The 24,207-nt window shown below is 40.1% G+C and overlaps 1 protein-coding gene across 1 annotated transcript in view; it reads right to left on the reverse strand.

The window, feature by feature from the left end:
- Window positions 1–24,207, reverse strand: part of B4GALT1 (beta-1,4-galactosyltransferase 1) — an 89,603-nt gene that overhangs the window by 34,441 nt on the left and 30,955 nt on the right. The window contains exon 2 of the mRNA XM_069087925.1: window positions 1,614–1,849. Within this exon, the coding sequence (XP_068944026.1) occupies window positions 1,614–1,849 (236 nt within the window). The remainder of the gene's footprint in view (window positions 1–1,613; window positions 1,850–24,207) is intronic.

The raw sequence follows: 24,207 nt of genomic DNA on the forward strand, positions 1-24,207 counted from the left end.
TCGTTGCTTCCTCCCTCAAAAAACTTACATGGCTCCCTACTGCCTGATGCACAAAGTCCATGAAGTCCAACTCCTCTGCCTGGCACTGGCAGTTCTCTACCTCCTGCCCTGACCCCCACATCTACACCTCTCATTTTATACTTTCATCACTCTACAATGTTAGGCTGGGGTCTTTCTTAACCGTCCAAAGCTGCATTGACCACTTCCATCTCTGAATTTACCCAATCCATTACTCAATTCAATCATATGCTAAAAGGGAGTGTGATGTTGATAAAATTATAAAACTTCAGAATTAAGAGAGACCTTACACAGCATATAATTCAATCCTACTCCTTTACAGATAAAGAAACTGGGGCACTTAAGGTTAAGCAATACCTTAACCAAGTGACCCAGTGTCTTGTTTGTGTGTGTGTGAATGTCTTCTCTTGGTACCTGGATTGCAAATTCCTTGAAAATGCCCCACACAGAAGAACTTAGTGCAATACATGTACCTAATAGGAGCTGGATTAATAGTGGCTGGCCTGAAGACGCTCAGCTATCTTTGTCTGTTTATTCCTAGATAACTTTGGTGACATTCACTGGTTTTGATTAAGACTTTTTACTCTATTCTTTACTCTATTAAACAGCACTAAGATGCTGTAAGTTCAAAACAAAATGGCGGCCAACCCATCTTAAAATGGACATCTCTATCATTTCTAAGAAATTCCAATGAAAATGGTACAGATCAGATATATGACTGTGTTGAGTTAGGTTACAATTTACTAGTAATTTATATATAGTCAAAATCAAGCATAAATGAACTCCAAAAAAAATTATGACAAGAAACAAGCAACTATTTATAACACAAATCAAGCATTTTCTCCAAGTCAATTCAATTGTGAGGGGACAAAAAGCAAAAGCTGAGCTCTCTCTTAAGGAATAACATCACAAGTAGGAATACAGTTTAATGCCACCCACATGGGAGAGATATCCAACAATTAAAATTTATTTTCTCCATCTGCTTAATGGATACAAATCTTGACCCGTTCATTGGCCTGTGACAAATAAACTCCCCAAAGATATTTAAGTGTGCTTCTGACATTAAACCTAAACTCCATGACAGCATACAAATATAAGAAGAACATTTTAGCTTTATGATTGCTCAACTATAGTACTAAAGTCTGAATTAAAAGTAATCAAGTCTAGGCTTGGTATCATAAGACCAGGGTCCAGCTCTGTGTACAGTTGGGCAACTGGCTTTTTCCTTTTCTAGGCCTCACTTTCCTCCTCTACTAAATTCAATCTCTAATTAAGCTAATTAATTAAACTAATCTAATTAATCTCTAAGGTCCCTTCCATCTACAAGTCCTATGATCCTGGACAATAAAATGAATGAGGTAGGCTAAAATGTTTAAGGGGGCAAAAGCCACTTTTGAATAGAAAAACAGCTCATCGAAATGGGGGGTTTGCATTTCTGCTTTCAATTCACTAATTTCCTCCTCTTCATTCACTCTTTTTTGCAATACTAATATTAATATCAAAGTTTATGGTCAAATTAATTCTGTATAGATGTTATCACATAATATCCTGTTGCAAAGGAAGCCAATAATGTCCCAATACTTCTTATCTCTTACCTGATTTATTACATATATCCCATAATCCAGTTGCTGACGCTGTAGAAAGGGGTGGAGATAATAAAGCCAATAACGGAGATGTTCATCCCGATTCCTGAAGGGGATAATAATGGCTACTTTTTGAAGGGCTGTGCAGTCCTCTGGGGTAAAGCGACCTCCTTTCCTCAATTTAGGATTTTCTTTTTCTATGGTTTCCAGATTCACAGGGTGCAGAAATTCCACCTTTAATGGGCCAACTGAAAAAGTATGAACAAACACGGGATATATTAGAAGGCTGAAGAATGGCATGGTTTATAAAATATTGTTTATATTTATAAAATATTCACTAGGACCACTCAAGTAAAAATGTGTTCTTCTTTCCCCCAGGTTATATGAAATATACTCTAAATCAGGGGTAGGGAACCTGCAGTCTTAAGGTCACATGTAGCCCTAAGACCAAAGGTTCCCCACTCTTGCTCTAAATTATCAGTCAAAGAGATGAAAAGTCTCTTCTTTACCTTTGTTCAAGTCAACAATGACATGCCATGCAACTTAAAATACACCTGAAAATGTATTATTAGATATTTGGATCCAGGGGTTAGAGACAGAGACATTGAACCAAGGCTTATTTTCATGGACCATGAGAAAAAAAGAACTGTACGCAAAACTTGGAGCAAGTTAGCTGTTTGGCAAGTGTTCCTTTATTATAATCGGGTCATGGGCAGGCTGGAAGATGGGAAATCGTCATCACCTGGAGTATAACAGAAAAGATTTCCTGGCAAGAGGGAGGGAGAAAATGTGGACATCACGAAAGCAAAATTAGAGTGTGGTGAATGTTGAGGACAGAAAAAGAGAACAGTTTAGTTTAGTTTCACTCAAAAACTATTCATTATTTCCCGGCACTTAGCGCAGAACCAAGAAAAGAGTAAGCACTTAAGAGATGTTTGCTTCCTTCCCTCCATCCTTTTCCCTTCCCTCCTTTTCTCTTTTCCTCCCTCCCTTCTTAAGTGCCCACTAGGAAGAAAATACTGTGCTAGATGCTGATGACACAAAATCAATCTCTGTCCTCGAGGACCTTACATTCTACAGTTTCATCAAATGGTACATATTAAGGGATAAGAGACAAAGTGACAGACTGACAGGTCTACATGAGCATATGTGCACACAAGTAAATCAGGATGTAGAGGGCCTTAAATGACAAAACAGAACTGAGTCAAATGTATACGAACACAAATCATTCCTGATTGATAAATGGTCAAAAGATACTAAAAGACAGTTTTCAGACAAAGAAATCAAAGCTATCTATCTGTAACAGTATGAAAAAATGTTCTACATCACTAATTGTTAGAGAAGTATAAATTAAAACAACTCTGACATACCACCTCACACCTATCAGATTGCTGATATGATAGAAAAGGAAAATGACAAAAGTTGGAGGGGATGTGGGAAAACTGGGACACTAATGCACTGTTGGTGGAGTTGTGAACGGATCCAACCATTGTGGAGAGCAATTTGGAACTATGCCCAAAGGGCAATACAATTATGCATACCCTTTCACCCAGAAATATTACTACTAGGTCTGTATTCCAAAGAGAATTTTAAAAAAAGGAAAAGGACCCATATGTACAAAAATATTTCTAGCAAGTCTTTTTGTGGTGACATAGAACTGGAAATTGAAGGGCTACCCATCAATTGGGCAATGGCTGAACAAACTGATGTAATTACTACTGTGCTTTAAGAAATGATGGTCATAGGGGCGGCCAGGTGGCTCAGCGAGTAAGAGCACCGGCTCCAGTGTTGGGACGACCTGGAGATCGAATCCTGGGCTCAGACACTCAGCACCACACCCAGAAATAACTGGCCGTGTAACCTTGAGCAAGTTACTTAACCCCGATTGCTTAATAAAAAAAAAAAAAAGAAATGATGGTCAGGATGCTTTCAGAAAAACCTGGACAGACTTACATGAACTGATGCAGAGTGAAATGAGCAGAACCAGGTGAACACTGTATACAGTAATAGCAATACTGTACAATGACCAACTGCTAATGACTTAACTATTCTCAGTGACACAAAGATCCAAGACAATTCTAAAGGACTTTTGTTGAAAATTGCTATCTACCTTCAAAGAGTTGAGGGAGTCTTTATGCAAATCAAAGCATATTTTTTAAAACTTTATTTTCCTTGGGGTTTTTTTGATCTGTATTTTTTTCATGACATGAGTAATATGGAAATATGTTTTGCATGACTGCACATGTGTAAACTATATAAAACTGCTTGCCTCCTAAATGAAGGTGGAGGGGAAGCAGGGAGAGAAAATTTTGGAACTCAAAATTTAAAAAAAACTAATGTTAAAAATTGTTTTTACATGTAACTGGAAAAAAATTTAAAACAATCAAATGCCAAGGAGGAAAGGACAGAATTTGAAACAAAAAACTTTTTTTTAATGTTAAAAATGGTTTTAACATGTAATTGAGGAAAAAATAAAGTATTATTTTTAAAAATTTGCATGCCAAAATAAGGAATCTGAACACAACAGTAGGAGAAAATAAAGGTGGACTTTGAGGAAGATCTTTCTAGCAAGGAAATGCACAGCAGATCACAGAAAATTAAAACTGAAATCAGGTAAAACTATGCTATATCTGAACTAATGAAATAATTTCCCAGGCAGATCTTCTCACCTTCATTCTGCTTACTCCAATCTAGTCTTAAGATTAACTTCCGGAAAAATATCAATTTTCTTCCCTTGATTCTTCGTGGTATTTATTGTGTAATTCTCCAAGGCACCTATATAGTATTGTATATGACAGCTTTTTGTGTTTATGAATGAATAAAAAGACAGTAAATACCAAAATGGAAATGCAAGACAGTGCCTGATCTCAAGGACCATATGGTCTAATGGGGGAAGACAGTAAGAGATTTCAGCCACAGGTCAGATGGAAAAGCCTCATGCTCTTCAGTTATGCGGTGGCAAGGCAGATATTACCTTATTTTCTTTAATGGCATTCCCACTGATAAAGCCATATTTGGTGTTAAGCCATGGAGCCATCTGACAGGGCCAATAAAAACTTTCTTGTCTAGAGTAGCACCTGCAGCAGGAATTGCCACGTCACATCTCCCCAAGGGTTGTTTATCTCTCTGTTACCCCATAATCCCCAGGGACTTCACTCAGCTTTGTAGCCCCTTCTCTACTTTCTCATCCTGCCAAGTAACTGGCCCAGTGCTCTGCAAATGGTAGAAACTTTAAAAATATTTATTCATTGAATAAATTCTTCAGTAATAAGAACCTGGTCAAAGATTATGGAAGTGGGAAGTAGGAGGAAAGAGGAGGACAAAAGATTATTTCAAAGGAAGAAGTGACAGGATGTAGTGACAGATAAAATGTAAGGGAGAGGTAAGACTCTAATGTGAAGTGTCCCAGCCTGGGAGACCTGGATCCAAGTCCCAGGCCCACCTTTTACTAGCTCTATAACTGTGGGAAAAACCAGTTAATCTCTGAGTCCCCATATCCTCAGCTATAAAATAGTAATGAGACTAACTCATACCACCTACTCCCATGGGATTGTTGTGAGGAGAGTGCTTTGTAAACCATAAAACACCATCAAGGGAAAGAAATGGGGAAATTTGAGAACAAGGGTTGGCATAAGAGGAAAAAACGGCTTTTTTTTTTTGGATGTGCTGAGTTAACAAGACTAATAATTAGCTTTATAAGTATTTGGAAACAGAGATTCCAGGATCACAAAGAAAGGATGAAAATGGAAGTTCAGAAAAAAACAGCAGAGTTACTGTGTCTAACCCCCTCTTTTTACTGAAGAAACAGGCTCAGAGACATTAAACGATTCTTCTAAGAGCAAGGAGCAAGTTAGTGACAGCACCTGGGCTAACACTCAAGTATCCTGATTCCTTCAAGACACAAAGGAAAGATTCTCTGGCATTCTTTGTATCTAGTCTGATCAGTTTACAACTCTAAAAATACACTTGGAGTAAGTACCTTGGGTTTCTTTTTGTGTGTGTGCTGTTTTTATTCTGAGTTTTAACAACAAGTAAAATAAACATTTCCATATGCCTAGTGGAATTTTTTTTAAAAAAGGGCTCTTCATGAAAATTGGAGCAAGTACTTTTTAAGGAAAAAAAAAGATTATCATTATTGTGCTTTAAGAAATAATGAGCAGGATGCTCTCAGAAAAACCTGGAAAGATTTACATGAAGTGATGCAAAGTGAAATGAGCAGAACCAGGAGAACATCATACACAGTAACAGCAATAACGTATGATGATCTATTGTGAATAACTTAGTTATTCTCAGCCATATAATAACCTAAGACAATTCTAAAGGATTATGATGAAAGATGCTGTCCATCTCTAGAGAAAGAAGTGTAGACTGAATGCAAATCGAAGATACTTTTTCTTTACCTTATTTTTTTTGGTGGTTTTTTTGTCTGTTTTCTTTCACGGCATGACTTACAAGGAAATGTATTTTGCATGACTACACATGTATAATCTATGTTAAATTGCTTGCCTTCTAAATAAGGAGGGAAGGGAAAGGAAGGAAGGGGAGGGGGAGAATTTGGAACTCAAAATTTGAAAATGTAATTTGGGAAAAAATAGAATATTAATAAAGAAAGAAAAGGAAAAAAAAATTCTTCTTTCAGTCTTTGTATTCCTGCCATGAAATGTTTAGTCTCAAACTTTCAGAATCATTTTGGATGTTCAAATACAATAACTGGAAACTGACAGATGGTATGAAATGAGGATGTGGACCCTTAATCACAAATTTCCTCTCTTTTATACTAATATCTAATCCAATGTCAAAGGGTATATGCTTTGAGGGAAACAGAAAGGAACTGAAGGAAGGGGAGGGGAGACCAGAAAGGAAAGTCACATTTCAAAATTCTGTCTTAAAGACCTGGAAAGATGTAGACTTATGGCCCACCAGCTAAAATACATAATATTACGTATATTATGATACATAATACAAAAATAAGACTGCAACTACTTAGGAAAACAAGAGAGGGTATACTGTCCTAATGCCATTGCAACGGGCAGTTTTTCTGTAGACTTTAAATGTAAAAGTTACAAACTAACCTGGGTCTTAGATAAAAACTAAAGTTATCTTTTGATACTGCCTATGTCCCATCTTCCCACTCACTTTCCCCCTTGTCCCCCTCCCCATCCCCTCTTCACCACCAGTATTGCTTTCTTGCCGCCCTTCCTTTTACCTTCCACTTTCTATTTCTCTCCAAGGTCTCAAGGTCCATTGTTCCTCATCTGTTCTCAACCACTCACCAATGAAGTAAGTAAATGAGGGATGTGATCGGGGCGGCTAGGTGGTGCAGTGAATAGAGCACCGGCCTTAGAGTCAGGAGGACCTGAGTTCAAATCCAGCCTCAGACACTTAACATAAAACTAGCCATGTGACCTTGGGCAAGTCACTTAACCCCAATTGCCCTGCCTTCCCTCCTCCAAAAAGTAAAAATAAAAAAAAAATGTTTTAAAAATGAGGGATGTGATTAAAAACATATTGGGGGCACTCAAAGACAAGAGGTTATTAAGGGATTATTGAATCAATCTTTGACTGTGCCTTTAACAGCTAATGCTTAATTCTGGGAAATATGTGCCAGGGTTTCAGGAGAGTTAGTACTAATTCTTAAAACTTCTTGGCCCAATTCCGCTTCTGTGTTTGGCTCAGGCAACAGTCGTGTTTCTAGTTTGGATCAAAGAATCCTAATGTTTGGCGCATTACTGGTCATTGTTCAGGTGTTTCAATTGTCTCCGACTCTTTGTTTTGGGGTTTTTTTGGTGAAGACATCGGAGTGGTTTGTCATTTCCTTCTGCAGTGGATCCATTCTGTCAGGTACTGAGAGACTTAGTGACTTGCCCAGGGTCACACAGCTAGGAAGAGGGTGGATTTGAACTCAGGTCTTCCTGACTCCAGGTCCAGTGTTCTATCCATTGAGCCTCCAGCTGCCTTTACTGGCACACAGTAGACACTTAATCTCATCACTGGAAGAGAACTCAAGAGTTCTCATCCAGTCCAACTTATAGTTGAGTAGAAACCTCTCTGTAGATCTTGGTTAAAAGGGTGACATGGAGGGTTTTAGAATTGTAGATCTCTCATAGAAGCCCAAAAGACTCTAAAAAGGACCCCACCAAGAGCAATGATAAAGAAAACCAAAAGAATGAGAAATAAGCTCTTCCAAAGTACTGTACTGTTTTGTGGGTGTGTTGTTGGGTTTTTTTAGTGGCCAGAATGGCAAAAAAAGGACTCTAGATACAATGAGAGATAAAAATGAAATCAGAGATGTGTAAGAAGTGAGCACAAGGAAACTACTCTTCTACCACTACTACTACTACTACTACTACTACTACTACTACCAGCATATATAGATGATGCTTTAAGGTCTGCAAAGACCTTTATATATCTAAGGTTTATGTTTGCAAAGAACTTCATTTGGTCTTCACAACAATCCTCTGAGGTGGGTGATTTTATTATCCCCATTTTTACTGATAAGGAAAAAGGATGAAAGTTCTACCTTGCTCGGGATCAAAGAGCTGGCCTGAAAGAAGGCCGGAACTCAGGTCTTTGGGCCTCCAAGTCCAGCACTCTGTGCCCTAGGACACTTCCCTAAATGGAAGCCAGCTGAGGGGTTGTGCCAGTGAAGCCAGCTCCAATTCCCTTAAATGGGTGATCTACAGAATGGGGAAAAGGAGCCAAGCTGGAGAAGACCAAGGTGAACTTAAGCCAACAGACCTGAAGCCCAGCCCATGCTCTGAACAGGGGACTGCAGGCTAGCTGGGGCTCCAGTAACCACGACCCTGAAGCTGTCAGAGCATAAGGGTGGAGAGAACTAGAGCCCACAAGTCACTGAGCAAGGAGACAGGATGTGCCCATTTACCCCTTGGAGCACTGGAAGCATCATCAAGAGATAAAGCCAACTTAGCACTGGAGACAAGTCTATCTCTAGCAATCTGCTGGGATCTGTCAGGGCTACGGAAGGAGACAGTATCTGGCTGGGGACAAAACCTACAGCGAACAGCCAGAAAATGAAGAAGGAAGTCAGGAACAGAGGAGTGGGGCTTGCTCCTGCCTTTGACAACAGCCTAGGTTACAGAGGACGAGAGCAGACAAGACTACTTAAGGGTGCCAGAGGAGACTGAGCTGAGAGAGAAATCCTTAACTAAGAACTGAGCCTAAAAAAAAAAAATGGATGTCCCCAAATCTCATGTAGTTTTAAACTATTTTGGGGGTGGGGGGAGGGAGGCAATCAAAGTTAAGTGACTTGCCCAGGGTCACACAGCTAGTGAGTATCTGAGGCCAGATTTGAACTCAAGAGTTTTAAGTTATTAAAGTTTTAACCTGTAAAAGGCTTTTGGGACATCCTGCATTACAGTTATCCCTTCCACACTTCGATTTTCCCTGCTATGGTTTTGCTATATTACAGGTGAGCATAAGAAATTAAATGGGAATTTGGGGGGAACTTTATGGAAGCCACGAATGACACATGAAGGCCAGTAGATGACTCAGAAAAAGTTTAGAAACTCAGAAATGCATAAAATAAATGTATAGTAGTATAGAATATCAACATATTTTATCTTTTAATACCATAAATACAATTTCTTTTTTAGTGTTAAAATGTGATCAAATATGTAACCAAAATTTTATAATAAGGTAAACACTGCATAAAAGAAAAAGAAAAAAATTCAGACTTCTCTGTTACAAAGGGAGGACCAAAAAATTTTATGATGATTTTCCAGATCGTGGGACACCATGTCCTAACCCCTGTAGCTAACAGTAGAAAACAAGTAAAGTAACAAAGGAAATTATGACTTGGAAAGCCCCAGAAATAAACAATTTTAATTGGAACCATTCTCAAAAGTCATCAACTATCTTTAATTACCAGATCTACTGGCCTCTTCTCTATCCTCATCCCTCTTGACCTCTCTCTGGCACTGCTGACTATACTCTCCTCTGGGTATCTATCTGACCAATCCTTTCCAGGCTTTTTTTGTAGGGGTAGCCCCAGGATCTATCTGGGGCCCTGTTCTCTTTTCTCTCCCGTGATCTCATCTGGGTACATGCATTCCATCATCATCTCTATGCAGATGACTCAGATCTATATGTACTGCCTTAGTCTTCTTTCTAGGGTCCAGTCATGCATAACCAACTGCTTAATTAGACAGTTTGAATAGTATATCCTAGAGGCATCTCAAACTCAAGGAGTTCAAAACAGAACTCATTCTCTTTCACCCCAAACCCACCCCTCTTTCCTACTTCCCCATGACTATAGAAAGAAATACAATGCTAGAAGTAACCCATGTTTGCAACTTTGGTGCGAATCCCTAACTCTGCACTTACCTCACCCTACACAGCCAATCGATTAGCTGTCAAGTCTTGTCGCTTTCTTCACAAGATCCCTTGCTTATATATCATTTCCTCTCCATCCACACATCTGCCACCCTTCTTGCCCCTTGTCAGGACTATTATAATAGCTTCTTCCTATTAGGTCCCCCTATCTCAAGTTTCTCCCTACTCCAATCTAGCCTCCAAATATCCACGTAAGTAATTTCCCTAAAATCCAGGCATGACCATGACTTTTGCTGTTGTTTAGTCACTTTCAGTCATGTCCGACTCTTCGTGACCCCATTTTTGGGTTTTCTTTGCAAAGATACTGGAGTGGTTTGCTATTTCTTTCTCCAGCTCATTTTAGAGATGAGGAAACTGATTCAAACAAGGTGAAGTGACTTGCCCAGGGTCATGCAGCTAGGAAGTATCTGATGCTGGATTTGAACTCATGAAGATGAGTCTGTCTGACTCTATGCCCGGCACTCTATCCACTGTGCCACCTCTTCCCCTTCTCCACCCCCTCCAAAATCCAGTGGCTTCCTATTGTTTTGAGACTCAAATATAAACTGCTCTGTGTGAAAGCTCTTTATAACATAGCTCCACTCCAAAGGACTCATGATGGGAAATGCTGCCCACATCCAGAAAAAAGAACTATGGAGTCTGAATGTCGACTGAAGTATATAATTGGCCCTCTTTTTATTTTTACTTCTTCCTTCTTGTGGTTTCTCCCATTAGTTCTAATTCTTCTTTACAACATGACTAATGTGAAAAAGGGGTCAATATGAAGGCATATGTAGAGCCCATGTCAAATCACACACCATCTTGGGGTAGGCGAGGAGTGAGAGATGGGGAAAAAATCTGGAACTCAGAATCTTAAGGAAATAAATGTCAAAAACTAAAAAATAGCACAGCTCCTTCCTACTCCCCAGTGTTCTTACATAGTATTCTCACTCCTATACCTTGTGTTCCAGTCATATTTGCCTAAGGAGAGAGGTTCCACACACTCCATCTCCAAATGGTTCCACTGTTCCCCATTCAGGGAATGCATTCCCTTCTCACTTAAGAGAAGGAGTTGGAGTCTTGTTTTTCTTTAAGAGTCAGCTCACATTCATGTGTCCTTGTCTATAAGAAGCTTTTCATGATACCCCACCCCTAGTGACTGTACGTTACCTACTATAACCACAGTGCATTTATTTTGTATATAATTTTATGAATACATCTTGCCCCCAACAGAAAATAAATCCCTTGCGGGCAGACTCTATTTCACTTTTGTCTTTGTCTTAGCACTTAGCAAAGGGCCTGGGACACAGTAAGTCCTTAATAAATATTGCTGACTGGAAATATGTTTTGCATGATTTCATATGTATAATGGGTATCTTATTTTGTTGCTTCTCAATGAGTGGGGAAGGGTCTGGAGGAAGGGAGACAATTTGGGACTGGGAATAAAAATGGAATTAAGATTTTTAAAAATACATAAATAAATGTGCAAAAAAAAGGGGGGAAAGAATAAAAAAATAAATAATGCAGGCTGGCTGACAGAGCCAGTTTGGGTAGGATGTGAAAAAAGGAATGGTGATATTTTCTCCAGGTGTTTAGTCTGAGAACAAGAATACCAGAAACCTCAGCCCCTCAAGGGTGACAGATGCCCTAGGATCCTCTGGAGGATATAATCATTGCCCTCCGGGAATGTGATCTAAGAGCCCTGTGTGAGTTGGGAGACTGGTCTCAGGAAGGGTGCTACCTTTTTTAAAAATACAAGGCAACTAGTGGTAAGAGTAGACAGAGAACCAGACCTGCAGTCAGGAAAGCCGTGAGTTCAAATCCAGCCTCCAGACACATTATCAGCCTTTAACACTGGGCAAGTCACTTAATCTCTGCCTCAGTTCCCTCCTCTGTAAAATGGAGACATAACAGCACCTACCCGCCTCACAAGGTTGTTGTGAAGGTCACTTAGCACAGTACTGGGCACACAGTAAGTACTACATAAATGTTTGCTATTGCAGAGACTCATGGTCTCATGTGTAATTCTTTTTTCTCAAATTTTTTTTTGTTTATGTGTGGAAATGGTCATGTTGGTTAATGTTTTTCAAGTTCATAATAATAATAAAGTGAGAAAAAAATCTCTTCTACAAGGCAGTTGAGCAAGCTAGTCTGACAGCCTTCAAGGTCCTTTGTCCATGGCAGGGCCCCAAAAGTCTATGAGGCAGAACCAGGACCTGGCATTAAAAGATTAAAGCTGTAGAGCCTTCTGGCACCTAAATAGTGTCCATCAGGAAAGATCCACATGAGCCTCCCCACACACTCCTTCTATAATTAAATTGTCTTCCTGGACAGCTCATTGGAACTCTAGCACCACCCCACAGAAGGAATGCTTTCTCTGAAGAGACAGGAGCTCTCCAACAGAACTCAGGACCCAGCTTCATGGGAGTCTTCTCTGACGTAGTGTTCTCTAAGAATTAAACTACAGGGCCCTAGCCACAGAGTTCCTGTTAGTGGCCTAAGTTTAGTGCCAATTCCAAAAGTATTCAACTTTCCCTACCATAAAGTTTAATGATGATCTCTAGATTAAGTCCTCTTTAAGCCTGAGAGACAGAGGCTTTGCCCAAATGGGTAAACATTTACATTGGAATCAGACGAAAACAAAATAAAGAACCACTACTATCTACCTTACTATCCATATGCTCCCTAAAAGAGCAGGGGATAAAGAGTTTTTCAGCAGGGTGGCAAATTTTAATACTTTTAGAAGCTTCCATTAATCTTATTTTTTCTGGCATCCAAGTCCAGAGTTTTAGTGTCCTCTATAAAAATAAGGGCGTTTCTCCAGTGGAGGAATTTCTTAATCTGGGGTACATGACCTTGGGTTTTCTTCTTATATGTATATATTAATAACTATATTTCCAGGTAATTGGTTTCTTTTACAATCCTGAATATTATTTTATATATTTCAAAACATCCTGGGAAGGGATCAATAGGCTTCCTCAGACTAATAAAGAGATCCATGACACAGACTCTCCATAATCTAGGACGCCTTCCAGGTCTTAATATTCCAAAGCACTGACAAGGTTTGGTAGGACTTAGAGGGACCCATCCTTGTGGCTCTCTCACACTTACAAATTTGTTTATCCCTCCAACTAACAACAAAGAGAAAACATCTCTGTAAAGTTTTCCAAAGCAATTCACATATTTTTATTTGAACCCCTCGAACAACCCACAAGTGTTCCTGTTCCCACTCTCAGATGAAGGAACCGAAAGGCGGTTCCCAGTTCTCAGATGCCTCCAGTTTCTGACTTGCAGAGCAAACACCTGTAGTGATATCAAGATCTAGGAAGTGACCGTTCTTGTGGGCAGCTGAGGTGAAGGAAACAGAAGTCAAAGAACAAGTCACTGCATCTCTGCCTTAGTGTCCTCCCCTATAAAATGGAGATAATAATAGCATTCATCTCCTGGGCTGCTGTGAAGATCACTTAGCACAGTTTTGGGCACACAGTAAGCACTATACAAACGTTAGCTATTGTAGACATTCATGGTCTCATGTGCAATTCTCTTTTTCCTGTTTTCTTGTGTATATATGCAAATGGTCACATTGGCTGACACTTTTTCAAATTCATAATAATAACAAAGTCGGGGGGGGGACTTCTCCTATAAGGCAGTCTGCTAGCCTTCATGGTCCTTAGCCCAAGGCAGGGCCCCCAAAGTGCTTTGTGAGGTGTTTGAGGGGACCTCAATAGGCATACTGAAGTCTCCTAGTACAAGTGTGGTAGAGGAAAAGAGTGTAAACTGAGGGGAGAAATGCCCTAAGAACTGATGGATAACTGCCACAGAGATCAGGACTGGGCAGGAACAGAGGAAACCTCAAAACTGGAGATTGTCAAGTGACTACTGCAAAGGGAGAGTCTCGAAAGTAACCTGGAGAGCAAAGAGTGTCCCACAGAGTCTCCTGGGAGGTAGGAGAAAGTGCTGGAGAGGATGACCATCTAGGGAATGTCAGGTCTTTGTGACTGCCAAAAGATGGAAAAGACTCCAAGAGGGAAAAATCTAAAATGAAGGAAAGTTAAAAAAAAAAAGTAATCCCAAAGGACACGATGGGAGAGAGTTACTCAGAGTAAATATTTCCAATCTGTCACTCAAAGGAAAGAGGGGTGGGGGTTGTACTTCAGAGGTTTTACTCTAGTGAAAAAAAACAGGAAGAGAAAAACTGGGGACTTTTCATTTTGAAACATACCCAGCAATACCTGAAACTAGTATTCTTTTAGATCTTCAGTTCTAAAGAGAAGGCTAAACATAGCCTCATTTTCAGGAATCCAACTGGCACATGGACCAGCCATTTGCCTATCCATCTAAAAAATTTTTTTTCTAACTGACTAAAAGTATTACCAGTTAGACCTAGCCGTGGAATCAGCTTGACTTTTTTTCTTTGTTACAAGGTAGGGAAAATCTGGAAATGAGTGCTATAAAAAACAAAAGATGAAAGATTAAAAAAAAATTTTTTTAAGAGAACTTTAACCAAAAACACCCCACTAAATTTTGGTGCCAACTTCCTTTATCAGCTTTGTTAAAATCTCTATCCAAAAGGACTGCCGACTCTACTAAACCATAACTATGGAGTACATGGAAAAAATGTTATAAAATGTCTGATGGGAAAACTTTCTTCCCTTAAAAATGGCAAGCTTTATATACATTCATGGACTTTCTCCATTTAATGATTAAGACCTCTTCAAAATGAAGGTAACAAAATCACCTTTTCTTTCTGACAATGTAATAGCAAAGTCGCAGCTTCAATAAAATCCCAGTGGAAAAAAAGAGGCTTCACTGAAGCATGTTTTTAAAATGGACAGAAGAGGAAAAAAAAAAGTCAGAAAGAATCAGACAAGCAGCAGAGTTTTGAGAGGTACATGCTGACTTTATTGTATATTTAGAAAGAAAAGCAAGTTGTACATAATAAAAATCATATACAACCCTCTTTTTCTGTCCTACAACATATACGTAAATGCTTGTGTTATTTGGTGTTTGTTAAGCTCAAAATTTTTTTAAAATGGTTTAATTCAGGGGAAAATATGGTCATTCAATGAAATAGAGGACTTTCAAGTATTCTTGATGAAAAAACCAGAGGTGAACAGAAAATCTGACTTTCAAATACAAGACGCATGAGAAGGTAAACAGGAAAAAGAAATCATAAGGAACTTATTAAAGTTGAACTATTTACATTCCTACATGGAAAAACGATAATTGTAACTCATGATACTTTTCTCTGTATGAGGATAGTTGAAGGGAATATATATGTGTGTGTGTATATATTATATGGATACATACATATATATGTATAGCAGGGTATATGTGTGTAAAAATACATATATGAGTGTGTATATGTGTGTACATGTATACATAGACAGAGGGTACAGGATCAGTTGAATAGGAAGAGATGATATCTAAGAAATAAAATTAAGAGGTGAGAGAGGAATATAATGAGAGGAGAAAAGGAGAGATAGAATAGGGCAAATTATCTCATTTAAAAGAGGCAAGAGAAAACTATTACAATGGAGGGGAAGAGTAGGAGGGAATAACATGCATACTCATTTGGGCATCTTACCCTACAGGAAAGTAGAAGGAAAGGGGAGAAGAGGGGGGATGATAGAAGGGAGGGCAGATTGGGGGAGAGGGTAGTTAGAAGCACATACATTTGAAAAGTGACAGGATCAAAGTAGAAAATCAAATAAGTGGGGGGCAGGATAGGATGGAGGGAAATACAGTTAGTCTTTTATGATATAACTGCTTTGTAACTACACATGTACAACCTATATTGAATTGCTTATCTTCCCAGTGCTTACCCACCCAGTGGGTGAGAAGGGAAAGAATCTGGAACTCAAAGTTTAAAAAAAAAATGTTAAAAAAAATTTTATTTTTTTACATGCAATTGGGATATAAGATATACAAGCATTGGGGTACAGAAATCCATCTTGCCCTACTGGAAAGTTAGATAGAGTATGGGGGAGGATATAAGAGAGAGCAGATTGGGAGTAGGGGTATTCAGTAGGCTTGCTATCTTGGGGTGGGGGGTAGGGAAAGGATGGGGAGAAAATTTGTAACTCAAAATCTTGTGGAAATGAATGTTGAAAACTAAAAATAAATTTAAAAAAATAATGGTTTAATTAAAATCCAAGTAAAATCGTCACTCTTACTTCCAAGGAACTAAAATGGAAAGCTGAATTAAAATGAATGGAAACGAGTAGGAATCACTAGGTTTTCCCCCCACATTCGATAAAGATGAAGTGCCCACTATGAGTGATGCTGCTGGAGTTCTCCCTCTCACCCTTCTTTTATGCCACCTTCCTCATTAATCCATACCCAGAACTCTGACCATCCTTCTACCCCCTCATTCCCCTTATGTCACCCACCCCAAAAGACCCTTGTTCTTGCCCTCCTCAGTACTCTCCTGTGCCTCCCAAGACCTTACCCTTTCTTGAACGTATTCACCTTTATGCTCATCCCTCTTCCCTCCACTCCTCCAAGATGTCACAGTGGACAAGAACACGGGGCTCAATTGAGTTCAAATCCAGTCTCAGACATTTACTAGCTATGTGACATGGGGCAAGTCACTTAACCTCTCTTTGCCTCAGTTCTCTCAACTGTAAAATGGGTATCAATAATAGCAACTACCACATTCCAGGGTTGTTGTGAGGGTCAAATGAGCAGTGTTTAGCACAGTGCCTGGCACTTAATAAATGCTCGTTCCTTTGCCCTCACCCCTTCCCATACCCTACACTGAATCTTGGATTCTTTTAGATTATTTTTATCCTGAACAAGAAGATTTATTATCCTCAAGTCCCTGTTCATCTGGGACTATAACAAAAAAATCAAAGCAGGTCTGTTATTTTTCAAAGTGAATCATTTGAAATTATGACTGACAAATCAAATTTCAATCACAATTACTCTTTATCTGCTCTTTCTAGACTTTAGTTTCCTCAACTATAAAACTAAGAGAATATAAAAATGAAGGGAGGGGATAGGGTGTAAAAATGTGATCCTTACTTCTCATTCTTTTCATAAATTTTTCATCCATTTTAAACTTAAATACAAAACAAGAAAAGAAAAAAGGACATTTCCATGTGCAGAGCAGAATATGACAGGATTCAATATAAAATGATAACTTTCCACTCCAAGAAAACCTATATAATACTACGCATTCTTTGCAAAGCCGCCCAGAGCTCTTCTTTGTTCTCTGCTGTGTGCTCCTGACTTGTAATCCTATGAATCAGAAGTCGAGAAGAACTAAAATATTGTGCACACAAATCTGTTATTTGAATGACTTCACTTGCCTTTTTATCTGTTCTAATTTATTTTTATTTTACTTGCTTAGGTTTATCTACCATTCTTCCCTCAAATTCATCTAATTTTTCATCCTTTGATTAGTCCCTTCCCTTGTCTAGACCACCATGTTCTTCATGTCCCCCTTAATCCTACCCCTTTGATATTCCCAACTTCTTTTTTTGTTGGAGGGGGGAAAGCTGGGCAATTGGGGTTAAGTGACTTGCCCAAGGTCACACGGCTTGTAAGTGTTAAGTGTATGACCCCACATTTGAACTCAGGTTCTCCTGACTCCAGGGCTGGTGCTCTATTCACCGCACCACCTAGCTGCCCCTATATTCCCAACTTTTTTTTTTTTTTAAGCAATCGGGGTTAAGTAACTTGCTCAAGGTTACACATCCAGTTATTTCTGGGTGTGGTGCTAAGTATCTGAGGCCGGATTTGATCCCCAGGTCATCCCGACACTGGAGCCGGTGCTCTTACTCGCTGAGCCACCTGGCCACCCCTATATTCCCAATTTCTAATGAAGACACTGCCATCCTTCCAATCATGCAGGTTTCCAACCTAGGATTGATCCTCAATTCTTCACTCTCCCTCATCTTTCATATTTGGTCAGCTGCAGAACCCTGTTAATTCCATCTCTGTAAGAGATCCATCCCCTATCCTACTATCCATCCTCTCTTTCTACTCCCTAGGGCACTACCCTACTTCAATCCTTTACCCCCTTCTCATCAGAATTACTGCAACAAGTTCCTCTAGTTAGACCCCTCTCTGGTCTACTCTTTACAAGGGCTGCCAAAACATCTTAAAGCAAAAGCTTCAACCTGTCACTGCATTGCATGAAAGACTCCAGAGGCTTTGAGGACAAAATAGAAATTCCTCAGTCTGATCATTTAAAGCCCTTCCTTATGTATCTCCAGACTCCCTTTCCAGACTTACTGTCACAATTCTGCCCTCTTTCATGGACTCTATATTCTAGTGAAAGTATTCTGTTTGCTTTTCCCCATGCTCAGGTATGGACCTTCCTCAATTCTGCCAACCAAAATTTTCAGCTTTCTCCAAATCTCAGCTCAGGGGTTTTCTATAACTATCCTTTCCTATTTCCTTAATAGCCTCAGCTCCCTTAAGAACCGATCCAACCAGTCTGGAGAGCAGTTTGGAACTATGACCAAAGGACTATAAAAATGTACATACCCTTTGACCCAGCAACACCACTTCTAGGGCTGTATCCCAAAGAGATCGTCAAAATGAGAAAAGGATCTACGTGCACAAAATATTTACAGCAGCTCTTTTTGGGGCGGCCAAGAACTGTAAATCGAGGGGATACCCATCAACTGGAGAATGGCTAGACAAGTTGTGGTATGTGAATGCAATGGAATACTATTGTACTATAAGAAATGATGAAAAGACAGACTTCAGAGAAACCTGAAAAGACTTATATGAACTGATGCTAAGTGAGGTGAGCAGAACCAAGAGAACCTTGTGTACAGTAACAGCCACAATGTTCAAGGACTGATTTTGATAGACTTAGCCCTTGTCAGCAATACAAGGACCTAAAACAATTCCAAAGAACACTTGATGGAAAATGCCAGTCACATCCAGAGAAAGAATTATGGAGTCAGAATGCAGAACAAAGCAGACTAATTTCTTTTTTATTTTGTGTTTTCTTTCTCATGGCTTTCCCCATTCATTATAATTCTTCTATGCAACATGACTAATGTGAAAATGTGTTTAATAGGAATGTCTGTGTAGAGCCCACATGAGATTGCAAGTAGTCTTGAGGAAGGAAGGAGGAGGGGAAGAAAATTTAAAACTTACGGAAGTGAACTTTGAAAACTAAAAATAAATAATTGAATTTTAAAAATAAAAAAGAACCTAAGCTCCTTGAGGATAGAGAATGGAGTTTATGTCTTCGAATTTCCAGCCCCAAGAACAGTCCCTTGCACTCAAATAGGTGCTTAATAAATGCTTGTGAAATGAAACTGCCCTGAAAACTCCTTTCTATGAAGTCTCAACAACTATCTGTCTTCAAGGACAAAAAAAAAAAATCCTAGAATTGCCTACTTTCACATGGATTTCACTTGAATGGACTGCTCTGTTTTGGCCCTGACTGAACCTTTAGGCTACAGGATGTGTTATTCTCCTGTCAGCTTTGTCACAATCTGCCAAGCATGACCTGTCTTCATTTGGTGGGTTGGTTTGCTCCTAAATGTGCTTCAAATGAATCCCCATGCCTGATTATGATCGAGTAAGATTTTAGGATCACAGATCTAGAATCAGAAGAGAAATTAGAGACTACTGAATTTGGATAAAGTACGGTACCGAGCTAAAGTGACTTAGATTATCTAAGGTCACACAACTGGTAAATATCTGAGGTGGCATCTAAACTCAGATCTTCCTGACCCCAAGTCTTCTCATTGCTCAGTCATGTCTGACAATGACCCCATTTGGAGTTTTCTTGGCAAACATATTGAAGTGGTTTGCCATTTCCTTCTCCAGCTCATTTTACAAATGAGGAACTGAGGCAAACAGGGTTAAGTGACTTGCCCAGGGTCACACAGCTAGGACATGTCTGAGGCCAGACTTGAACTCAGGTCCTACTGACTCTAGGGCCAGAGCTTTATCCACTGAATCACCTAGTTACCCCCCAACTAGACTCCTAATCTAGTCCCCTATTTATGCCTCCTTGCCTCTTTTCTGGTTCCCTAAGTTTTATAAATAGAGGGAAGGTCTCTAGACTGCTAGGAGAATGAGGTCAAATGTCAATTAACTGACAACGTATCAAAAGCATTTCTGCTGACCTTCCAAAACCTCTCTGTGGGGCAGCTAGGTGGGGCAGTAGATAGAACACTGGCCCTGAAGTCAGGAGGACCATTGTTCAAATCTGGCCTCAGACACGCACTGGTTGTGTGACCTTGGGCAAGTCACCCCTCAAGTGCCTCCAAAACAACCAACCAACCCTTTATGAGGTGCTGAGTGTTCAGACATTGAGCAGGGCTGATGATTCATACAGATGTTATGACTTCTGTTGAATATCTAAAATTATAATGACTTGACTGTAGCAATCCATGACTTGAAGCTATAAATACAACAGAACGGGAGTGATACTGATATCAGTCAGATGGGTCTGTACTTCAGGCAGATGCTTGCAGTCTTCGAACACTGTAACTTACTGCCCAAAGACAACCGGGCCTGCTCTTTCCCTTCTGCTCACACTTCTAAAAGGAGACAAGAAGCTGAGTACCAAATGAGCTTCACAGATGTTGTTCTTCAGTCTTTTCAGTTGTGTCCCACCCTTCATGACCTCATTTGGGGCTTTCCTGGCAAAGAAACTGAATTTGCTTTTTCCTTCTCCAGCTCATTTTACAGATGAGGAAACTGAGGCAAACAGGGTTACATGACTTGCCCAGGGTCACATGGCTAGTAAGCGTCTGAGACTGGATTTGAACTTAGGTCTTTCTGACTGGGGCGGGGGAGGAGGGCTGGTGCTCTAACCAGTGGGCCACCCGGCTGCCCCCAGCTTTACAGGTGAAGAAGGGAGTGGAGAAGGGGGAAGAGAAAGGGCAGGAAGGGGAGGGGAGGGCTGGGGAAGGGATCGATTTTTTTCCTACAAAACAGGAGTTCTGAAAAGTCTCAGGTCTCACTGAGACCTGAGCAAAGCTCCACAGATGAGATATGTACCTTTTGGAAGAATCACAGAATATGCTACAAAAAGGAGAGAATATGTGAGACAAGACAGCAGGTATATATTTTTTTTAAAAAAGGCAGAGTTGGGAATATGAACAGTAGGTTTAAACAGCAATGAACAGACCTGTGGTTTTGGTACAAGAATCCTGGGATTAGGAGGTTCTTGGGATAGTGAGAAAGTTGGAGGAATAAACAAGTGCCAGTCTGTGGATAGTCTTAGTTCCAGGTTCAGATGCTAAGACTTGGTTCTTATAGGTAATGGGAAGTTACCGAAGGCTGGAGTACAGGTTTGTGCCCTAAGCCTCATTTTTTGGAAGATAAATCTGGAAAGTGTATGGATTTGAGAGGAGAGAACTGAAGCAGAGAGATCAGTCAGTGGGTTTCTTGAGGCCCTGCTTAAACTGAGAAGGACCTGGACTAGAGAAAGTAGAAGGGCACAAAACCAAGATGACAGGGGAGGGAGAAAAATTTGGAACTCAAAATCTTGTAAAAATGAATGCTAAAAGTCGTCTTGACATATAATTGGGGGAAAATACCATAAAATTTTTTTTTAAACTCAATAAATAATATTTGAATGATTTATTAAAAAAAAAAAGACAACATGAAGGAAGAATCAACCAAACCTGACAAGTGACTGGATGTGGGAAGAGGAGTCAGGGATTGATTACTCATGTTTTGAGACTGGGTGACAGAGATGAAATGAAGTTGGAAGATAGTTAACAATAATGGACTTTAATCTAGATCCAAAAAGATCCTGATGGGTTAAAAATTAGACTGAATCTAAAACCATAAAATCTGACAGATAAAGCTTTCTGCTAGAGTTTTTTGTTTTTTAAATCAACTCCAGAAATAAGAGGTGATGGGGACATGGGGGGAGGGGGGGGGGATGCTAGGCTAGTTCATCTGAAAAGATCTGAGGGTAAGAGTGGACAACAAGCTCAATATAAATCAGTGTGATCCCTATGCATTTGGATCCCTGTTCTATTCTAATCAGTTTAATATACATGAGAAGAGACCATGGACCCTTTAAGAAAGTGCCATTGGCTGTATCCCAAAGAGATCATACAAATGCAAAAAGGACCCACATGTACAAAAATATTTATTTATTTGTGGTGGTCAAGAATTGGAAATTGAGGGGATGCCCATCAACTGGCGAATGGCTGAACAAGTTGTGGTATATAAATGTAATAGAATGCTATTGTGCTATAAGAAATAAGGAGCAGGGAGACTTCAGAAAAATCAGCAAAGACTTATGTGAACTGAGGCTGAGTGAAGTAAACAGAACCACGAGGACATTGCACACAGTTACAGCCACACTGTGAGGTGACTAACTTTGACAGACTTGGCTCTTCTCAGCCATGCAAGGCTCTAAGACAGCTCCAAAAGGCTCATGATAGAAAATGCCATCCACACCCAGAGAAAGAATTATGGAGTCTGAATGCAGATCGAAGCAGACTATTTGCTCTCTCTCTCTTTTTTGTTTTGTGCTGTTTCTTCTTTCTCATGGTTCAGTCCATTGGTTATAATCCTTCTTTACAACATGACTAATGTGAGAAAGTGTTTAACACGAATGTATGTGCAGAACTTATATCAGACTGCATGCCACCTTGGGGAGGAGGAAGGGGGAGAAAGTTTTAACACTCAAAAGCTTGTGGAATGGAATGTTGTCAACAAAAATCATTTTAAAAATTAAAAAAAAAAATCAAGTGCCATTGGCTCAGAGCTTCACCTGGGTCTCCTTTATTGCAGGTTAGACAATTTTAATCCCCTCTTCATTCAGTCCAGTGACATGGTGGCCAGGAAAACAAAGGCAAGCTTAGGTTGCATGGAGAGAAGCAGAGGGCTGCAGAGGAGTAATGATTCGCTTGTACTCTAGCCCAAGTCAAGCCCCACAGGGAATATTGTTTTCAATTGTGGCCATTACATTTTAGAAAGGACAAGGATAATTTGGATAACATCAATAAGAGGGAAAGTGGGAGGGCGAAAGGACGTAATCTTACATTGCAAAGAGGGTTATCCTGGAGAAAAGAAGACTTAGAGTGCCGAGAGCTGTCACCAAGGTTCCTCCTGCGGAATCCAGTTTAAATTATTTCTTAGTCCTAAAAGGCAGAACTAAGAGCAAAATGAGTAGTAGATGGTATGGAAAAGCAGATCCAAGATCAGCATTGGGAAAGAATTTCCTAACAATTACAGAGTTTCCCGCAAGGGATGGGGCACTGTCAGTGGGCAGCGGGCTCCCCAGCCCTGGAGAGAGAGAGAAGATACAAGGATGGTCTACCCTTGCCCGGGCTGGGTTTTACAAAACGGTCTCAAGGACTCTGTAACAGATTACTAGCTGCCACTATTGGGCTTGGGAGTTAGAAAGGCCTGAGTTAAAATCCAGCTTCAGCTGAATGGATGTGGGGACTATGCGGAAGCTGTGTGAAAAGTCACGTGTAACTTCCTCTTTCACCCTCCCTGAGTCAAGTCAACACGCATTTGTTAAGTTACTATGTGTCAGACACTATTTAAATGCTGGGGATACAAATAAACGCTTAAAGAAAGTGGGGGAAAAGAGGAGGGACAGTCCCGGTCCTCAAAGCCTTTACATTCTAATGGGGAAAGACAACATATAAAAAAAGGCGGGGGTGGGGAAGAAGGTCCCCTCTGCTGGGGCTCACCAGCAGTGTCCGGAGAGTCAAGTTCAGATGGTTTAGGCTCCTCTTCAAAATGAAGATTCCAGGGAGGAATTCAACAAGGGAGCCAGTGGAGGGAGAAGCAAAGTCTGTAGAGCCTCTGTTTTCTCATCTTTAAAAGGGGAATAATAATAGAAACATCCCCCCCCCCCCCCCGCCCCAGGTCATGGTGAGACTTAAACAAATCAACCTACAAAAGGGCTTAGCAAACTCTAAAATGCTATCGAAATGCCAGCTACTACCGTATGAAGCTGTGGCTGGCCGGTTTGGTGGATTCAGACTGTGGCTCTGGGGCTTGTTCTTTCAGAGCTATCAAACCTTTCATAGAAAGACTTGAGCCCGTGACTTGGCTCCATTAGTTCATCCCATTACTGGCTATGTTAAGTTTGCTTGGCATGGCACATTTCAGCCAAGGCATTAAGAGATTACTCAGTCCCAAGCCCTTATTTCAAAGATTAGAAAACTGAGTACCAGGAAGTGGAAGTTATTGGTCCTAAATGATCCAGCTATTCAGTGGGAGTGCCAGGATTCCAACATCAAGTGTTCTGATTCTTGGTTCCATGTTATATGAGAGAGAGACAGAGAGAGAAAGACAGAGAGAGAGAGAGAGA

The sequence above is a fragment of the Petaurus breviceps genome, unplaced genomic scaffold (genome assembly GCF_028583685.1).
Source record: "Petaurus breviceps papuanus isolate PSGF00001 unplaced genomic scaffold, PetGlider_PUasm1.0 183, whole genome shotgun sequence".
Taxonomy (NCBI): Eukaryota; Metazoa; Chordata; class Mammalia; order Diprotodontia; family Petauridae; genus Petaurus; species Petaurus breviceps.